Consider the following 19697-nt stretch of genomic DNA (forward strand, 5'->3'; position numbering starts at 1 on the left):
TGAAGTCTTTACAGGATTGGGGCCTTAGTTTGTAAGCTCCTTGGGGCAAGATTGTGAGTACATTGTAATTAGTAGCTCTAAGATGATTAATACTGGGGAGGATACCCCACATCTTTGTCTGTTTTGTGTAGTGCCTAGTGTGATGGCTGGCACTGAGACTGAACCAGAATTAAAAGCATGAGCTGCTATAATTTGAGCTAAAGAGCTCTGTAAGTAGTGGCTTCAACAGACTCACATCTGGTGTGGGTCAGGCAGAGAGGGGGCCATATTTTGCAGTGACCAGTGGGTTACACTTGCTCACCTTTGGGTGCTATAAAATAATAATATCTAGAGCTGAGTAAAATATTTCCCAGTAAAAATCGAATGAAGCTAAATACATTAAATAACTTCTTCATGAACCAAGATCCATTTTAGACAATTAAAAAGAAAAACAATAAATTCTGGATTCTTAATAATAAAATGAATATAGGCAATAATTATCTATAAATAACTCCTGCAGGGTGCATTGTAAATATCATTTTTGTCTATAGAAAATATATTCTGAGAAACTTTTAGTATTCATGGGCTTTATATGATTTTTTTGTCATGTCAATTGATTTCTAAACAAGTCTAACTCGAAATAAGCTCTTAAAAGCTTTTCATTTTGGTTGATCAGATCGAAACCGCCACTGCTACCACTTCTGCTCTGTGGGACAGAGTGTGTTGATTTGTACAGGGACAAAAATGACTATCTCTTATCACCATAAGATACATGTGACCACCAGGACGGATACTGCAGCCAAGCAGGTGCAGCAGATTCCACGATGCGTTATCAGTAGCCACGTACTGTCCTGTTTCCAGGAACACTCTCGTGATTAAGGAGATAAGAGCCCGCCAGTAACTTCTCTTATGTGAAGGAGTCAGCAAAAGTGTCTTCATCAAAATAGCTCTGTAATTGCGTTAGTTTCAAAGAAGCACAGCAGGAAATATAGATATAACTGTATATTATGTATTCTTTTCATCTTTGTGTCTGGTAAATTATATGGATTACAAAATGAATGTTAAAAAATTAAGGCCACAATCCAGAAAGCACACACGTACCACTGAACTTGATGAACCTGCTTACGTGCATAAAGCTACTCACGTGAGCATTAAAATTGAGCTAATACTCCACAAACCTCACACTAATGCACATAATTTGAACTCTTTTAACCTATGATGTGTCCAAAGTAGTGTTACAAGGCTTTGCATTTAAAATGGTTTAATATACATACTATCAGCACTGTTCTTTTTAACATACTCCCAGTGCTTTATCTTGTCCAATTTGAAACGACCGAATCAATTTTAAAAAAATAATAATCTCTCTATCAAATGCAAACAACCCCCCGAAACCAAAAACAATAAAAACCCTCACCCACTATCTTTCCTCAGCCAAATTTCAGTCTCAAGAAGATGAAAAATGACAATCTGATGAGTGGAAGTTCAATTTGGAAGCTGAACAAAATAATGATCACAAATATACACTGATAATCTAAAGCAATGGTGATGATGACACAGCACTCATAGGGGCTTCCTTGTTGTTGATACTAATGTTGTTGTTATTGTCTTTTCTTTTTCCAGTATATATTTGAGGTGAACACTTTTGTTCCCTGTATGGCACTCCTGCTTCCTTTACCACCTCTTTTTTCTTTCCCAGTTTGAGTGCTGGAAATTATACTTAAAACTTCATATGGATGGCTCTACTACATTTTTAACTGCAAATAACTTATGTAACAAATTTAGCCCTTTTTTCTGTTTGTCATTTTAAAAACCAATCCTGATTTCTGCAGATGTAATTGTTGTTTGTAAATATTCTCCAAAAAGACCAGATGGATAGTCATCAGCCTGTAGATTGTTGGTGAACAGTTCATTTTTCCTATTAAGTATTTGTCACCTAAATTTCATGGTGTCATTTCTGCTCCCTGATTGCGTAAGAAACAATTTCAACAGGACAATGTTGACTGACCGATGATAAATAGAGACTACTTTAGCTGGCTGTACAAACAAACTTGTTAGCAAGTCAATGCTGCTATAGGTGCAAAGAATAGCTATTCCCTCAAAATACCTGAAAAGACTCTTTTGTGCACGTGTTTTCAGATAGCAAATATAAGGGGCTTGAACCTGAGCAAACTGAGAACTGTTCAGAATTTGCAAAAACATTCAGACACTGGTTTTTGCAGCATTCAAATAGCTCAATTTCAGATATTAGGTGATGCACATTTTGCAACTTTGAATTTGTTTTACTTGCAGAAAAAGTCTCATTTAAGGCTTGGAAATATTCAGGTCGGGAGATAGCAGTGTAATTACAAAAGGCTGTATAATTTCATAAATAAATTCATGCTACTATAGTATGACATCAACTAACAGATATTTTTGCTTAACTACGTGGCTAAAACAGTACTAGGGACAAATTCTGACCTCATTTAACCTCAAGAAACTCCAGTGAAATCATGGTAACTGAGGGCAGAATTTAACCGTTAGATTTTACAGTTAACTTTTACCCATACACATGAAATACTGCATTTGACAAGTCTATAATTAGTTTAAACTAAAACAAAGTACATTTCTATTATTAACAATATTGCAAAAAAGTCTCAATACCATGGCTGCAAAATCAGAGCCAAGTAACAGTTTAGAGACAGGCAGTGCTATAAAGCTTATGACCTAGTTACCAAATGTACATACAAACAAACAAACTAGCCAGACAGAGATATTCCCCTAGGAAAAATCATGATTTGCAAAAAATTTTGGGCCTCCAGCCAGCCAATAAAGATCATGGAATTAAAAATGTGTCTCTCCATGCCAGCTCATTATTCAGTGCCCTTTCTTTGCTAGCATACCAGGAGGCATCTACTTTGCACCCTTTCCAATAAATATAGCTGACTCTAAGGCTCTTGCTGTAAGGGAAGAATTTTGCTGAAACATCATTTCCAGAACTGAATATTTTGACATAACTTGTTTGACAACTCTTCAAAATGCCAAAGTTCTACCCATTCTTTTGTAACATTTGAGTGCAGTAGTTGTTCATCTCTGTCTGATCCCTATCATCTGTGATAATCTAGAAATGATTTCTAAGCTATAGTAATACATCTATGACCCTTTTGATAATCAATTCCAAATAGATTTTTTTCAGTAGTGTTTGAGGCCACTGATGATAAGTGTTGCTTGTTTTGAAGGACTTTGAACATGCAAAATTAATTATGGCCATTTATATTTCCTTTCTCCTGTTTGTTTTTTCCCCTGGGGCATGACACATACCTCAGTATGTCCTTGTATTTGTTGCATTCTTCTGCAGTTCTCCAGTCTCCTGATTTGTCTGTAGTCAGCCACCATGAAGACCAGCAATGAAATTCCTAAATCAACCAAAGTGATTACTGTTGAACAATACAAGGTTGTGTGTCCTGATACTTAAGTGAGCATGCTGTCTCAACAGTTCCTACTCTCAGCTCTGGCTAGCGTAAGGTCGGCTCCAAAGCCCAAAGAATTTCAGTTTTGTATATAAATACACATTATAATCATTCTCATTTTACAGACAGATGAACTGAACCAGAGAGATTAAGGGCAAATTTTTTCAGTAGTGACCATTGACTTTGCATGCCTCCATTTTTGGGTTCCCAACTTGAGAAATTTTGGGCTTCATTTTCAGAGGTGCCATCCATTTCCAGCTGGAGCTATAAATTCTCAGCACCTCTGAAAATCAGGGCCTGTGTGTCTTCAATCTGTGCATACAAAATTAGCAGACACTTTTGAAAAAGTGAGCCTCGGTGACTTGCCACACAGCAATTAAACGGTACGACAGATTAGAGCTCAGGAGTTCCAGGCTTCCAAATCAATCCACCAGCTCATGCTGCCTCTCAAACAAATGTATTTGAACAACTAGGTAGAGCACTACAGAGAGGACTTTTTTTTTCATTTCATCCCTTATTTCAATCCACACTTACTCAAAGTGCATTGCAATTGATTTACATGAAAACTAATGAGCAAGATAAATAATCGCCAATTAACTGTTGCTGTTTATTCAAGGAGTGACAGAGAGATTTTTATTCACCATTTTGTTTCAGACACAATGTCATGATGAGGCAGACAGAGGCAATGAGACAGACGTGATACCAAGAAAGTAGCTAGCAATAACCATGTGAAAGTTCTCAGACAGTTTTGACTTATTCATGTGATGCCCTAGCAGCTCAGAGAGTGGAATGAGCGATACTAAATACAGAACAGCAGCTGATTCAAATCTGAATTCTGCTTAGCCAGAAATGGGGGGGAGTAGACTAGTTACAAACTGGTGGATATCTTCACTTGTTAAGTACACTTGTACGCGCTAGGATGTAAAGGGGATGGGGATGGTATAAGAATGTAGATGTAGTAGATGGATCGAGAGTGTAGTATGCAGTGGCATGCTATAAACACAGCAGGATTTTTTTAAATATAATAGCGATGTTTCAGTGTACTTAGCCCAGATCCTCCTTTACTGTTGAAAGTCATGTGTAAGAGCAAAGTAGTGCTGGAAATGTATGTGATCTAGGCCATCCTGCCTAGGCACAGCAAGACGGTCCAGGATGGGCATGGGAAGGCATGTTGGGCGCATTTTGTGCTTCATTAGAAGAGAGCAGCTCTTGCCCTTGAATATGCCCTGTAGCATGGCTGAGGCTCTGACTGGGGTCCCTAGTGGGCAGACAATGGGGTTGTGGTGCATGGGCATACTTTGAAGCTGGCCTGCTTTCCTGAGTGCTTTCTTGGGTGCTACATCGGAGTCCTTTCCTGATGCTGGCCAGCTGGGTTGGGAGTGAGTAGAGAGAGGGGTTCTCTGCTTTCTTCTCCTGAGGGTTTAACCTGCTAGTCAGTATATTACGTCCTGCTCCGTGCCCGAGCTACTGAGACTGACTCTTCCACAGCTCCTAGTTAGGTGACTTAGTCTTTTAGGTCAGGCTGTAGAGACTCAAGCTCTTAATAGTTCCGGAGCTATGACACAGGGCAGTAGATGGCTGCATAACACTATATGGTGTTTTTTCTATGCATTTAAGTAAAGCTGTTAATCTTAATTAAAACTTTCCACTAATTAGCCTGCTGGAGCTTTGTTTGGCTAGCCTTGTTTAGGGGAGTCCAATGAACCTGTCGAGTCCATGCACCTACAAGGACGGGTTAAGTTCTCATGACAGAGGATGTGTCTGATATTACATTGACACTTTAGCTTGGTGAAAAGGCCCAGAGGATGCAATCGTAGTTTTCACACAGCCTAACACAGAAACAGCCAAAGTTTGCCCAGCTAGCAAGATGTATATACAACTTACAATATTAAGCCTTCAATTGCATGTTTTTGTTCACTGTGTTGTGTCTTACTTGGACTGTGTAAAAAGCTTCAGGTTCCTGTCTTCTTATATTTGTGTAGAATATCTTGCATAGCTACTTTGCTATATAAAAATATTAATCATCATCCCCATCAATAATCAAAGAGGACAGCAGCTGCAGGTTGTACTTTGGCTGACCCTAGCCTAAGAGAACTGAAGTAAGGGAAATCAAATACTGATTCACTGCACAGCCCAGCAGCAGTATCTCAGCTCCTGTCTGAAATAACTTGCATACCTGCATATGCCAGAAAGGTCTCAGTAAATGTGTTTTCTGGCTCTGCACTTTCCTGTGGCTTGCATGCCATGGTATGTTGATGGTATGGCAAGATAAGTACCCAGTGAAGGACCAGAAAGAAAAGTGAGACTAAAAGAACATGAAAGGAAAAGGCATTTGGGGCCAGGTGCTGGCCAAGGGTGGAGTCGGGGTGGTGGGGGGAAATGGGATTGAATATTTTAAGAGATTTTCAGCAGACATTCTAGCCATATAGCATGAGCACATCCCCTTTCTCATGTGCCCAAGTAGTGCGGGATGCACTAACTTTTACAGAATCAGAGCAGCCCAAAGAATCTTTTAACCATGCTGCACCATGTGATGCTGAAGTTTTCAGGATGACGCATTATGTGCTCTGGTTTCTTTGCTTGCTTCTAATATCCAGCTTTCTTTCCAGTTGTCATAGGGATCGTTGATATGCACATTTTCACATGTTCTTCCCCAGCTGAATTTTCCATACAAATCCCAATTTTACAGCTCTCTTGTGTTCTCCAATATGAGAAATTATGTTCCTGCCAGTTTGATCCATGTGAACATAAGCATAATCTGAGCCTGGAAGAGAATTAATAAATCCCTGTGCATGTTTCTTGGGAAGGAATTCTGGTGTGTTTTCAAGACTATGATGCAATTTCATTGATGGGATGAAAATAATTTTTCCCTTCGTCTACACCTTGGGTTACACATTAGCTACATTAGAACACATGAAGTATTACTAAGCACACCTAGAAAACAACAGTAATTTCCTTCTTCCTTTTCCCACCATTTCTAAATCCTTTGTTTTTTCCTTTCAGCTTTAAACAACATTTACAGGTTGCTTTATTATAAGCCTAAATCAATCCATCATAGCTCTTTTACTGGCTACAAGCCTTCTTTCCTTCCTCCTGCTGCACTAAAAATAATATTTCTAGAAGCAGCCTTCCCTGTGATCATGTCAGCAGCAGCTGACTGAGCACCCACTGACTCAACATAGTGGGATGAGTGCAGAATAGCACCTTTGCATTATTACCTGATAAGAATGCAGTAGCTCCATTAGAAACACTATTAATTAATTACTTGTTAAAATCCACATTATATTTTGACAACTGTGCAAGTAACACCTGCTCCACTGCAAGTCCTGTTTAGCAATGAGTAAGTACCCTAGCGAATGCTTTCAAAATTTATCAAGTTTTCTCTTTCTTCTCCCTTCGCCATAGGTGCTGGAACTAAGGGAGCTGCCGCACTCCCTGACTTGAAGTGGTTTCCATTGTATACAGGATTTACAGTTTGGTTCAATGGCTCTCAGCACCCCCACTATACAAATAGTTCCAGCCCCCTTGTGCTCTACTGTTTTCACTTCCTCAGTACACCTTTGGTTTTCAATTCTTTAATAATAGAATGTAGATGTTCACTTTCCTGTTCAATTTCCATATTTGTTTTTATGATTCAGGTGCTCAATGGAACGTTTAATCTGGTATTTTATTTTATTTTGCATCTATCTTCACAACAGATAGCTCAGACTGCTGCCATAGGTTTCTTAAGGTCACTTCCCAAATGCTCTGGGGCTTTCAAGATCCAACATTCCATCTGCTTCTTAAAAGGGCAGCACACAGAATGGTTTTTTCTCTCAGCATTGATTTTTCTACAGTTTTGACTACTCCATAAAGATTTACGTAGAGAGGGAAGTGGCTATGTATGTTTGTTGTGGCTCATCTCAATGTACAAAGAAAGAGCAGAACAGCAAGTCATGCTGAAGAAGCACGTAGTACAGTAGTAGTATTTTGGAATATTCTGGAGATCCAAGAGGATGAACATGTTTATTGAACTCTGTATTGGTTACATTAGTATTAGAATGCAGTACTCAAACTGGAAAAATATGCCACTGCATAAAAACTGTGACATCCATTCCAGTGTGCAGCATTTTGTTGTTCCTTTCTTTGTTGTGTCCAGCTTTTGTTCTCTTTAATGTTCTTTTACTCTGGTCTGTGGAAGTAAGTCTCCGTTAGAGGTGAGTCTGAAGGCTTGACTACACCTGGAGCCATATAGGAACAGCTAGTCCTGAATAATGCCATGTGTGGCTGCTGTTATTTTGGAACCCACAGGGTTAAGATAAATAGGAACGAGGCACTCTTATGCAATAAAAGTGTCCACAAATGGAGTTATTCAGGAATAGCTGTTCCTGAATAACTCCATGTGTAGATAAGCTATTAGTTGCAAAGTTAGTATTTGGAATTGGATCTTGAACCTGGACTTTCCAAGTTTGGGGCCATTTGGATTATTTCTATATTTTGATTTGTTTTGCACCTCTCCCAGGCTCGAGGATCTTTACCCAATTTAAAATCTACATTAATCAATACACTGTTTAAAACCTTCAATACAATGATTTAATTAATGGACTGCCCCACAATAACAGCAACACTAAATTACCCTATGCAAACCAGAATCATACCAGCACTTATCTATTCACCTGTTGACTCCTTTTCTGGATATAATATTTTGGGGAGAGAGGTGGTCTGATCACAGGCCTGGAACCAGGAACCCGAGTGCTAATTCCAGGAGAAGCCGCCTGTGGCACTGGGCAAGTCACTAAAGGCTGTGTTACTTATTTGTTTGTTTGTAGTGAGGTAATGCCCAAATGAACCAATCAGGATCAGGGAGCTCCCCCTAGGAGTAAAATGCAGGGGTTGTGTGATGTTAAGATACATATAAACAACTTTTACATTTGAACAGTGCTTTGAAAGTGAAATGAGCTGTAAAAAGGACTGTTTACATGCAAAGTTCCACCTGTTTAACTTAAAGTGTATTATTAAACTGATTTAGTTAAACTGGTGCAAACAGTTGTGTGAATTCTCTTATTTAGGTTTAAAGCAGGCTTATTTGGGTTTAGCTTAAATCAGTCAGGTACAGGTTAAAGGTAAACCATTTGAATAAGTCACTCAAACTGAACTAAGTGTGTCCACTAGGGGTTTGCGCTGATTTAATTAACTTAATGAAAGTTTGTGTGTAGATCAGGGTTAAGTATTATGTTAATGTTATTATAAGGGCCCAATTCTACAATGCCTATTCATGTGCTGTCAATGGGAGATTTATTTGCATAAGGAAAGATAGAAAAGATAACTTCTAATGAGAACAAACTTTCATTATTTACACAGCTTTTTTTATCCACAAGGCTGGAGTTAAAATGGAAACTAAAAACCATAAAAGGAAAAGAAAAAGGCCTGTGCATGATGCAACAAATCTCGGCAGCTTGCATACCTCAGAGAAGTTACCTGGCCATACCTCAGAGGTCATTTGAGTTAAAATATGCAGACGAGAATTCAAATGGAGATAACACTCCTAAAAACTGAGAAACAAAGAATCCTCTCTATTGGATTCCCTATACAGCTTTATATGCTGGGTGAACACTGCATTTAAAAATGTTCACAATATTTGTTTTTATTTTAAAACAAATTTCCTGTTGACAATGTTCATGCCTTTTTTGTATTTACGTTCCATCAATATTCTAGTGAATTAGGGTTTTTTTTGGCATGGCTACTCATGGAAAAACATGGTTGAATGTTTGATTATTGCCAGAAAGCAAATTTCAAGTCATGTAAGTAACCAATGATAGTGTGAATTTTGAATCTGAGATTGTGAATTTTCTTTAGTTACATAAATCATCCAGCATAAGCTTTCGTGAGCTACAGCTCACTTCATCGGATGCATTCAGGGGAAAATATAGTGGGGAGATTTTATGTACACGGAGAACATCGTGTACATAAAATCTCCCCACTATATTTTCCCCTGAATGCATCCGATGAAGTGAGCTGTAGCTCATGGAAGCTTATACTCTAATAAATTTGTTAGTCTCTAAGGTGCCACAAGTACTCCTTTTCTTTTTACAGATACAGACTAACACGGCTGCTACTCTAAAATAAATCATCCAATGAGGCAACAGAAACAACTCCTCATGACTGAGGTTAATCATCACCACAGCATGACTGATAACTGTAGAATATTTTCAGTGAATTCTTTATGAGAAATCTACAGAGCAAGAATTATTTGCTGAAGAAATTCACAAATAATCTGAATAAATTTGAATAATGCCTAAATTAGAGAAAATAATGCCTAAATTAGAGAAATTTGCAATTGATTTATGAACAGAGATGAGTTTGTGACAAATGATTTAAGCCTATTTAACAGTTCCAACAGTTTCTATTCATAATGGACCAGATTCAGACTTCATTTAAATAGCAATAAAGGTACTCAAGTTTTACCCACTTAAATCAAGTTTGAATTTAGAGTAACTGTTTTAAGGGTCTGATCCAAAGTCTACTGAAATCAATGGGAACTTGTCCACTGATTTCAATAGGCATTGGATCAAGCCCTAACTGCATTTTGAATGTAGAAATGAAGAATTTGTCAGGTAAAGATTAGTACTAAATCATAAAGTTAATTTGCCCAGCTGTCTCAAAGCTGAAATCAGCAAATCTAATTTCCTGTGAAGGCTTTCACTATTGTTTACAGATGTACCGTAAAGCACATATATATGCACAACTGGAGAGTTATCTGGCCTCAAAACACTGTTGATTGTTTGGCTCAGGAGCATAATAAAAGTGTCAGCCAAACTCAACCGCTGGACAAAAAAATCATCTGTACTCCATGACAGGGACTTGTCAGTGATTTGCAGCGTGAACTCCTGGGGGCCTAATAATCATAAAATAGCTTGATTTTTTTTCACAGCTATTAGGAGACAAAAATGGGATGTATTTTAGTGCTGGTAATCACAATAATATTATACAGGTTTAAGACATCTCCTGACTCCACTGCTGTCTGGACGCACAGCCCAACCACAGCTCTCCAGCCCAGCCCTGCCTCTGTGCTCATAGAACCTGGAGCGAATCCCACAGAGACTGGTCCTCCTCTCCCACCATCATCATCATCACCACCACCACCATTGTCCCTCCCGCCCTGCCCCCAGCATGTAAGGCTGTCGATGCTCTGAGATTCCCCTGCTCGTGTCCACATATCACATTAGATCTCCTAAAGCCTGTGCGAGCATAATAGCCGTGGTAACACAGGTAGCAGCAGCAGAGGCGTGGCTGAGCCATGCCGAGTACAAACGTGCCTGAAACTGGTGGGTCTGTACCTGGAATGGCCCAGCTATTCCTCTGCTGCTGCTACTATGCTACACTGGCTCCATGACTATGTGTACCCAAGCAGGGGAGCTAGCACACCCCTAGCTAGCTCATAGTGTAGACACAGCACATAACAGAGGGGAGTGGGGGGAAGGATGTCAAGAGGAGGTAGAGTCCCCCAGTGTCCATATTTAGGGGGCAAGCTCTCCCGAGCTGACTGACGGAGCCATGTGAATAACCAATCTTTTAGTTCCGTGGCAGTTCTGGAAAATAAAAAAAACACCCCATCGTTGGGGGTCAAACGATATGTTTTGTGTGAGCCTGAAACAAAATGCTCTGTTTCAGTTTCATGCTTTTTTTAACCGTTTAAGATAAAATTGAAGGAAGTTTTGAAAGAAAAAGTTGTTTTGAACTGAAAAATTGAACGATTTCAGTTAAAAAATGTCAAATTGAACCATTTTGATTTTTTTTCACAATTTTTTTAGTTTATTTTAAACTGAAATAATTCAGTGAAATCAACATGGATTTGCAAAATGTTTCAGTCAACCTAAATCTACATTTTTAATCATCACCATCATAAAAAAATAGTTTCAACCCAAATATTTCACCCAATCCTACTGATAGGAAAACCATGATTGAGGTCAGTGTCCTCCTAATCTACTCGGTACTGGAGTTGTCAGGAAGGTTGGGGACCCACTGGGCCAAAGACTCCCCTCTCTAAGGAAAAGGTACTGGAGGAGAGGTCAGCCTACACCTACAATTATTGGGAATGGACTACATCCACCCTGACTAAATTGGCCTTCAACATCAGTTCTCCACTTGTAAGGTAACTCCATTCTCTTCATGTACCAATATATATTTATGCCTGTATCTGTAATGTTCACTCCATGCATCTGAAGAAGTGGTTTTCTTACCCACGAAAGCTTATGCCCAAATAAATCTGTCAGTCTTTAAGGTGCCACCAGACTCCTCGTTGTTTTTGTGGAGACAGACTAACATGGCTACCACTCTGATACCTATTGATTCACTCCATCTCCTGCACAATCATCGTGCTCAGGACTGGTCAGACTGGAGTGGAGCCCCCAGCCACTTGGATATTATGATACTGGGCACCAATATAAGAACCTACCTAAACACACTGAGAGCAAGGGGCCTCTGCACTCCTGCAGATTGGGCCTATTTGAATGTTATCAGATTTCTGATTGTTTAAAACAACAAATGAGTCTCATTGTTTCAATATGCCCTTAGATTCCTATCTGCTGTGTTTGAGTCCCTAAATCTAGAGCACTAGAAGAATCTCGTAAGTCTAACCCCTCAGTATTTGTTTACATGAACTCAGCAGTTCATTGGTAATATCAAAGAAAGCACTGTGTGGTCGAATGCTTGCATTCTTAGTGGCCAGAGTATGTGGGGTCTATGTAGTGCTTTAATTTTTGTCTTTATTATTATTTAGATTGCAGTAGCCACCTACATTACTTTAAAGGTCAAATTTTCAAAAGCAACCAAGTGACTTAGGAGCCTAAAATTCCATTTTCAAAAATGACTTAGGGGCACTCATGAGCTCAAGTGTTTTTCAAACACACATGAAGGTTGGTTGACACCAGGAATTCCATCGCTCAGGGGTGCGGGAAATCCATGCTCCTGAGTGACGTAGATACACTGACCTAACGCCTGGTATAGGCAGCGCTGTCAACGGGGAGCTTCTGGGGGAAGTGGATTACCTACGCCAATGGGAGAAGCCTGCCCGTCAGCTTCACTGATGCGCTACAGCAGCACAGCTGCACCGCTGTGAGTGTAGAAAAGCCCGAAGACTTTGCTGCCCTGAGCAGTGTAAACACATATAATGAATATTCATCAATAATGTACCTGCCACAGTATAAGATACAAAATACAGAAAGTTTCTGGCCTGCAGAATGTAACCCAAGCAAGACAGACACACAGTGTAGACAGGAGGCGTTAGGAAGCCCAAAGGAAGGAATCCCTAGGATGACTTATTTATTATATCCTGCTGTGTATTTATTTTCTCCCTCTTTATGCCTCTGAGCACTGTGGCATCTCAGCACTGCTCAAAAGCAAAACACTCCCCACCCCCCAAAAAAGTGACAATGACATAAATGATAACAATAACACTACTTAGATTATAGTTATCTTCAGTTACACACATTAACTAATGATGCCTCGCAATATCCGTGTGTGTTGGAGCCCTTTAAATCCTCATTTTTTCCTTTGACCAGGCAGCTTAGGGGGTGAGACAAATACCTCCAAAGAGGCAGAGCCCCAGAGATGTCAGCTGTGATTCATTAATGTTGTATGTACAGAGGCATAATCAAGCTGAGGAGAGTGGGGTGAGTTTCCACAAGAGCAACCGCACAAAAATGAGACTCCTTGTTGAAATAGCCAAACTCCCTGTGCAGATTGCTGCTATATTTTAGAACATCAGCAGTGCCTGGGGCATCCAGGCAAGCCCCATCCGCCACCTCTTTTGCTTCAATTTAGCCACAGCTCTGGAGGTTTAATTGCGCATTCTTTTCAAATGACAAGTTTACCTTTCCTTTGCCAATGCTGCACATACTATAGGTACATTGCTCCCTACAAAGAGGGGTCTCAGTTAAGGAGAGATGTTAATGGGGAAAGATATATTCCCTTTTAAAAAACTAATCTGGATGGCTTTCAGGTGCTTAGAAATAAATCAGACACTTTGGTGCAGGGAAAATTTAGGCTCAGTAATAAGTAAATTTAAATTTAGTTGCTTCTTTAAAAAAAAATTACGGATGGATTTCTAAACACAGCAAGAAAGACACAGCCTGCATGACTTGCTTTGGCTGAAGGAATGAGGCACAAAGTTTATTAGTAGACTGATAATGTGCCCATTTCTTTATCTGCAAATGTTGAACTTATTTGGTATGCATTGCTGGATCTGTTGGGAGTCTAGTCAAAGATTCCCATCTAGTGCTAATTGCATACGCTATTCTTGATGATGTTCCCAGTGAATAAATGGCTGGGAAGTCCATCCTGGATAGGGCACAAAGTCCATGATAGAGCAAAAAATATAGCAGTAGGAACCTGCGTATAGGTTAATGTACAGAGCCATGCCAATGCCATTGCTTGGTTTACACCCGGCTCTAGGGCTGTGCTTCGCCCAATTTTTGTTTTGCACAAGTTTCATTACGTTCAAACTGGCAGGCTTGTTTTGTGTGGGTTTGAGGTTCATACCTATTGGCCTTTGCTTGGGATTCAGATTAATGTGAACTCAAAAACTCCCAGCTAATCTCAGAGTGAACCCAGAAGCAGCTCACTTGGGGTTGGATCCAAAGGTCATTGAAGTCAATGGAAAGACTCCATTGACTTCAGTGGCCTTGAGATCAGGCCCTTCTGTAAATGACACCAGTGACCTTTGCCTAGGGTGACCAGATGCCCCATTTTTAAAGGGACAGTCCCTTTTTTGGAGGACTTTTTCTTATATAGGCGCCTATTATCCCCTCCCTCCCCCGTCCTGTTTTTTTTACAGTTTTTATCCTATCACCCTACTTTTGCCTCACTTGTGCCCGCTGAATAGATTCCCCATTTAGTTGAAGACAGATGTCAAGGTTCTTCCTTCACATACTTTAGGGTAACTTCATGGGTCCCGAAGGCTTGCAACACTGAGCCTCCCTCTCCTATTAACTTTGCAGTGACCAGCAGGCCAGGCTTTGCCATCTTTCATCCTGGGTGCAGCCATGTAGGAAACAACCATATTGAAACAGCAGGCAAACTGAGCACTCGCCCTGCCAGATGGGCAGCAGGGGAAAGGATTTAGGCTCCTGAGGCACAATCCCTCCAGTATTAAACATCTGACATACAGGAGTGCTGGTAAGAGATTGCACTTCATTTACTGGCCTCATCACCTAAGGGGCACAGAGGTTAGTAACCCTGTTATGTGACACTGACTCCAGTGGCTATTGTCACGCCTCCCCTGGGATGTGCAGCTCTGCACCAGCACAGTGCGGGCCTGTGGTTAAATGCTGCAATCTGGCCATATGTATGTAATACTCTGCACTTTAGGTATGTGGTACAGTAACTTGAGCAATCTAAATAATGGGCATTTAGTCATATAGCCTTGCAAATTAGGATCACACTTTAATGCAGTTATTCATTGTCTCCTGTGTCTTAAAAATATACTAAATCTATCACTGGAGTGCAGTGTTTCCAAACTCCCAGTATTGAGGGAAATTTTGCATTGGGTAAGAAAAGTTACTTTGCACCCAGGGACATTTCAAAAGAGAGTTTTGTGTGTAGAATTTTTATTTAATGTAAGGATAGACTGTGAAATATGCATGCTACATTAAATGCATGGTGCCAGGATCATTTTAGTGAAAAATCTCACATTTGCAAATAACTAATTTAGTTCTTTGTCTCTTATAACAAACTTTTTTTCTTCCCCCTGCATGCATTCTTATCTTTGAGTGAGTATACTGATAGTATTTCATTGCTTTGGGCTGATAGGAAACTGAAGGAAACTGTGCTTACAGATTTGCTGCTAGATGTTTTTTAAAATTACAGTTGTATTTAACCAAATATTCAAAAAGCAGAGTAAATATTTCTGAGGACTCATTGTCAGTTTAATATGAGGCGTTAATGTTTGTTGGCTTGCTCCTCTGTGATCTGCAAAGAAGGTTAGGAAATATCTTAGGTCTCATCTTTCCTGTTATGATAAATAACTGATCTGTGGTCAGAGCCGTAAAGTTCATAACCTACCCAGAAAAACTTAGGAACAAACCACTTCTTACCACTGCTGCTGCAACATTATGTAAAGTGGAAAACCTATTTTCCTGGGGAGGGGTGCTGCTGAAAGATGATTTCACAAAAAGAGGAAGCTCCTGCTGTTTATCCTGCTTGATCCAAAAGTGCAACATTTCCTGTGGCCAGATCTGCAGTAAAATCAAAGGGGGTAGCCATTTTCTGTGGTCTATTGCTTCCTACAACATATGCATGTGAGAGAGGAAGAAAATTACCATTTATTATAAAACCACCCCTAGTCCTCCTTATCTGATTAATCAATTAAAAACAATGATGCATTGATAATAACACCACAATGTCCAACTCATTATCTGCTTTTCACATCTGTCTAGATGAAATGTATCAGTAAAACTCCTGCAAACATAGGGAATAGTTTGTTGACAAAATCTATGCTTGCAGGAGGTCATTCAAATGTTCGATTGTGCAAAGCAGATAAATCTTGGGTTTTAGAGAATCAGCATGATTGTTTCAGACCAATCTAAAAATTAAGACCCTGTTAATAATCAACATTTAAAGCCCAATCCTGCCATCCTCCTGGCACAAGCAAAACTTCTACTGAACTCATTGGGAATTTTGCATACGCAAAGACTGTGTTAACTTCTTTTTGTGTGTGTTTAATTTTCATGGAAAGCGATGGGCAACCTTATAAAAATATAGATCAACTTTAGGATCAGGACTAATGGTAAATGCAAACAGACACAAATGAAAACAGATTGACTTTTCACTGAGTGATAGATAGCCTATTAGCTTTTATTAAGTATTCACAAGCAATTTAATCAAGCAAGGTGTGTGCCTGACAGTAGTTGCATTGTTTGAGATCAAGGGTCAGTGCACTGATTAATGCAGACAACACTCACCAGCCTGGGAGTGCACAAATTCCTCGTCCAAAATACTTGAGGGACTTCATTTAGCTGTATAAAAATATTTTCCAGTTACTTAGGCACATCCAGACTGTGGCAGGTGAGTAGAAAGGGCATTTTGGCTTTCAGTAGTATATATATATAATGTTACATAAAACTGCATTGAATTAACATTATTAAAGTTGCAAAATCAAGCTCTTAAGAGCTAGGAAATGCCAGAATTAAGGTTCTCTGTGCAACTCTTAATTCAGCATTCCTTGTGTGTAAGCATTATGACAGTCTTTAGTTACAAGATCACATACTATTTTTCCACAGGGCCCTCATTCAGGGCACAGGATGGACAGTGCTTACTTAATGAGCAGTATCCTCATTTTGTCTTATCCTCATTATTCAATGTATGGTTCTAGGCCTTATTTACTGCACACTAGTCAAACTGTGCTCTGAAGACAGAATTATTAATTTCCCCATTGGTGTTTCTATGACACACATCTCTACAGCAGCTGAGAGGTTTATAAATGTGAATGAATTTATTTTTGCAACATCCCTGTGAGATGAGAGTTTGGCACTGCCCCCATTTTGCTTTTGGGGTGCTGAGGCACAGAGAAACTAAGATCCAAACCATCCACTAATTTTGGGTGCCCATCTGAAACACTGAAGACCTGATTTTTCAGAGTACTTGGCATCACATAATACTCTATATATTAAAGCACAGCTCCTAATGATGTCAGCTGCAGCTGCAAGTCGTCAGCACCTGAGTTTTAAGTCAGGTACCCCAAAAATGAAGAATAAACTGTTAGTGACCATCTATGCCAAGCTGGGTTTAAGTGACTTGCTTGGCATCACATAGGAACTCTGTGGAAGAGGCAAGGATAGAATCATATTTTCCAGGGCAGCATTCAACTGCCTTAATTCTGAGTCCATCCTTTATCTTTCTGCATTCCCTTGCCTCATTCACAACACACCTTCCCACTTTTGCAACAAATGGGACAGGAGTCCTACAGACAGCACTCTTCTACACTACTCAATCCTGATTCAGCCCCAGAGTAGATCCATCCTGTGCACTGTATGAGACAGAAATAGTACATAATTAAAGGCTGTACCATAATGCATATGCACAAAGGGGCCAAATTAAGGTTGCACAGGCAACTTTAATTCTGGCATTTCCTAATTTTTGCATGCTTGACTTTGAAACTTTAATGATATTATTTTAATGTTGGGTTTTTGGGTGTAATTTTGTAGGTTATTAAAAAAGCAAAATGAAAAACAGAAATTCTATCATATGGGATCATAGTGACATCCATGTGGTTCACCAGCAGGGTTGCAACCTTTAGATCATTAGCACAGACCTCTGCCACTTGAGCTAATGGAGTAACTGATATTACTGGTATATGGATAAACATGACCTCCAACCTATTCCTGTCCTGGTCATCTCTCTTTTCCACCCCTTGCGCCTCATCTCAGTCCAATTCCGCTCACCTAGTCAGTCCCCATATCCGTTCCTCAGACTTCTCATCCCAGTCCCAGTCTCTTTACCCAGCCATTCCTAATTCCTTCCTCCTAGCTCTTTGTCCCCCATCTCTTTACCCAGCCAGTCACAGTTCCCCCATCCGGCTCCTTATCCAATCTCTGTCAATCTCCCACCCTTGCTTTCATTCACCCCCACCCTCCATTTCCTATTCCCACACTGGTTCCCAGTCTCTCTCCCAGACTCCTCATCCAAACTCAGTATCAACCCCCTGACTCCTGATCCCAATTTCTGTGTTCAGCCAGTCCCAGTTCTTCCCCTATCTCCCAGATCCTCATCAGATCTGTCTCCCTGCTTCCTCCCCTCCTTCCTCTCCCCCACAGGTTCTCAGTCCCAAGCTCCTCCCCTTCCAGCTCCTCCTCCGATCTCAGTCCTCCCACACCTACTGGCTTCCACTCTTTCCTCCCCAGCTGCCATTCCCAATCTCCTTGCCCAGTCAGTCACAGTTTCGCCCCATGTGTTATATTTGTGACAATTCCCACCTGTACTAAGCATTTTTTTCAAGATACAAAAATAGAAAGTGCTGTCTAATCGATTTCAAAATTATATCAGTAGATCCCTACAATGCCGTATGCTGCTCACCAATAGAACAAGCCATACACAATGAAATATATGGGAGCAGAGTTGTCTTTCTTCTTTGTTTAATACTGTGAGTTGGAATCAAGTCTGGCATGAATTAATAGTTATTATAAAAAGTTTATATTTGCCCACAGTTACATGCCTGGGGTAGTACAGTTTGCTGCCCTATTCTGAAAGCAGAGAAATAACTTGGATATTGTGTGACTGGCCCTTGCTGTACAGCCAAATTATATACAAAATCAGGTGCCAACCAACATCCTTGATAACAAAAAAATGCTCCTATTTGGCTGTGAAAACTTTTCAAGAAAAGAGGAGTGCGGTCTAATGGTTAGCGCAGGAGGCTTGGGAATGAGGACTCCTGGGTTCTGTTTCTGCCCCTGATTTGCTGTGCGACATTGAGCAAATGCCTTAGTAAAATAGGGATAGAGATCCTCCCTGTCATCCAGGGACATGTGAGACCTAACAAATCAGGGCTAGTCTACACTAGAGGTGCTACATTAGTGCAGCTGCACCACTGTAGCGTGTCTGGTGAAGCTATGATGGTGGCAGAAGTTCTCCTACCAACATAGCGCTGTCCACATTGGCTCTTACGTCGGTGTAAGTTATGTCACTCAGGGAGGTGGCTTATTCTACACTCCACCAAAGTAAGTGGTGGTGTAGACCCGGCCCTAGGGTTTGTCAAAACTGGTTCAGTCATTGCCAAAGAACGTGCAGCCACAGGAGCTCTTAAAGGCTGGGGGCTTGATCCAAGGCAGACAGGTTGAAAGGCTAGGGAGATGTAATATCTATGCCAGTGCCATGTGATGTACAACATGATGTATATAGTGATTATAATACTGTTAGCCCACTGAGAATGGATCTTCTTGTTAAATTCAGGGAGAGAGGCACATCACCATTTTTTACTCTCTTCTTTCTGTTTAACAGGAAACCTCTGTCCGTTGCCGGAACTCCTTCCATAGACACATACTCAGCAGTTCTGGAAACATCCCCTTGAACGATCCCGTGGTCTGACTCTCCAACCACTCACTGCCACCTGGCACAGTAAAGGAATTTGACTCAGGTAGGTAGGGAAAAAGGTTGCATAACCAGGGTTTGATTGTCAGTATCCAAATACGTATGGAAATGCCTTCTTCTTTTGCACACACACAGCTAGTTGCCTGCTTGCAAATGAAAAGTGCATCCCAGTCTAGGCACAAATCCATGATCACTGTGATTATATGAATACTT

The 19697-nt window shown here is 40.3% G+C and overlaps 1 protein-coding gene and 1 long non-coding RNA gene across 3 annotated transcripts in view; one reads left to right on the forward strand and one right to left on the reverse strand.

The window, feature by feature from the left end:
- LOC311528959 overlaps positions 1-19697 on the forward strand; it is a 240234-nt gene that overhangs the window by 127837 nt on the left and 92700 nt on the right. For both annotated transcript variants that reach the window (XR_014713738.1, XR_014713739.1), the window contains exon 3: positions 19395-19530. This is a non-coding gene — a long non-coding RNA (uncharacterized lncRNA). The remainder of the gene's footprint in view (positions 1-19394; positions 19531-19697) is intronic.
- The window catches only part of LOC311528956 (uncharacterized protein), a 193868-nt gene that overhangs the window by 21094 nt on the left and 153077 nt on the right, over positions 1-19697 (reverse strand). The window contains exon 4 of the mRNA XM_084644498.1: positions 3277-3371. Within this exon, the coding sequence (XP_084500624.1) occupies positions 3277-3371 (95 nt within the window). The remainder of the gene's footprint in view (positions 1-3276; positions 3372-19697) is intronic.

Source organism: Lepidochelys olivacea (genome assembly GCF_965140295.1).
Source record: "Lepidochelys olivacea isolate rLepOli2 genome assembly, chromosome: 12".
Classification (NCBI taxonomy): Eukaryota; Metazoa; Chordata; order Testudines; family Cheloniidae; genus Lepidochelys; species Lepidochelys olivacea.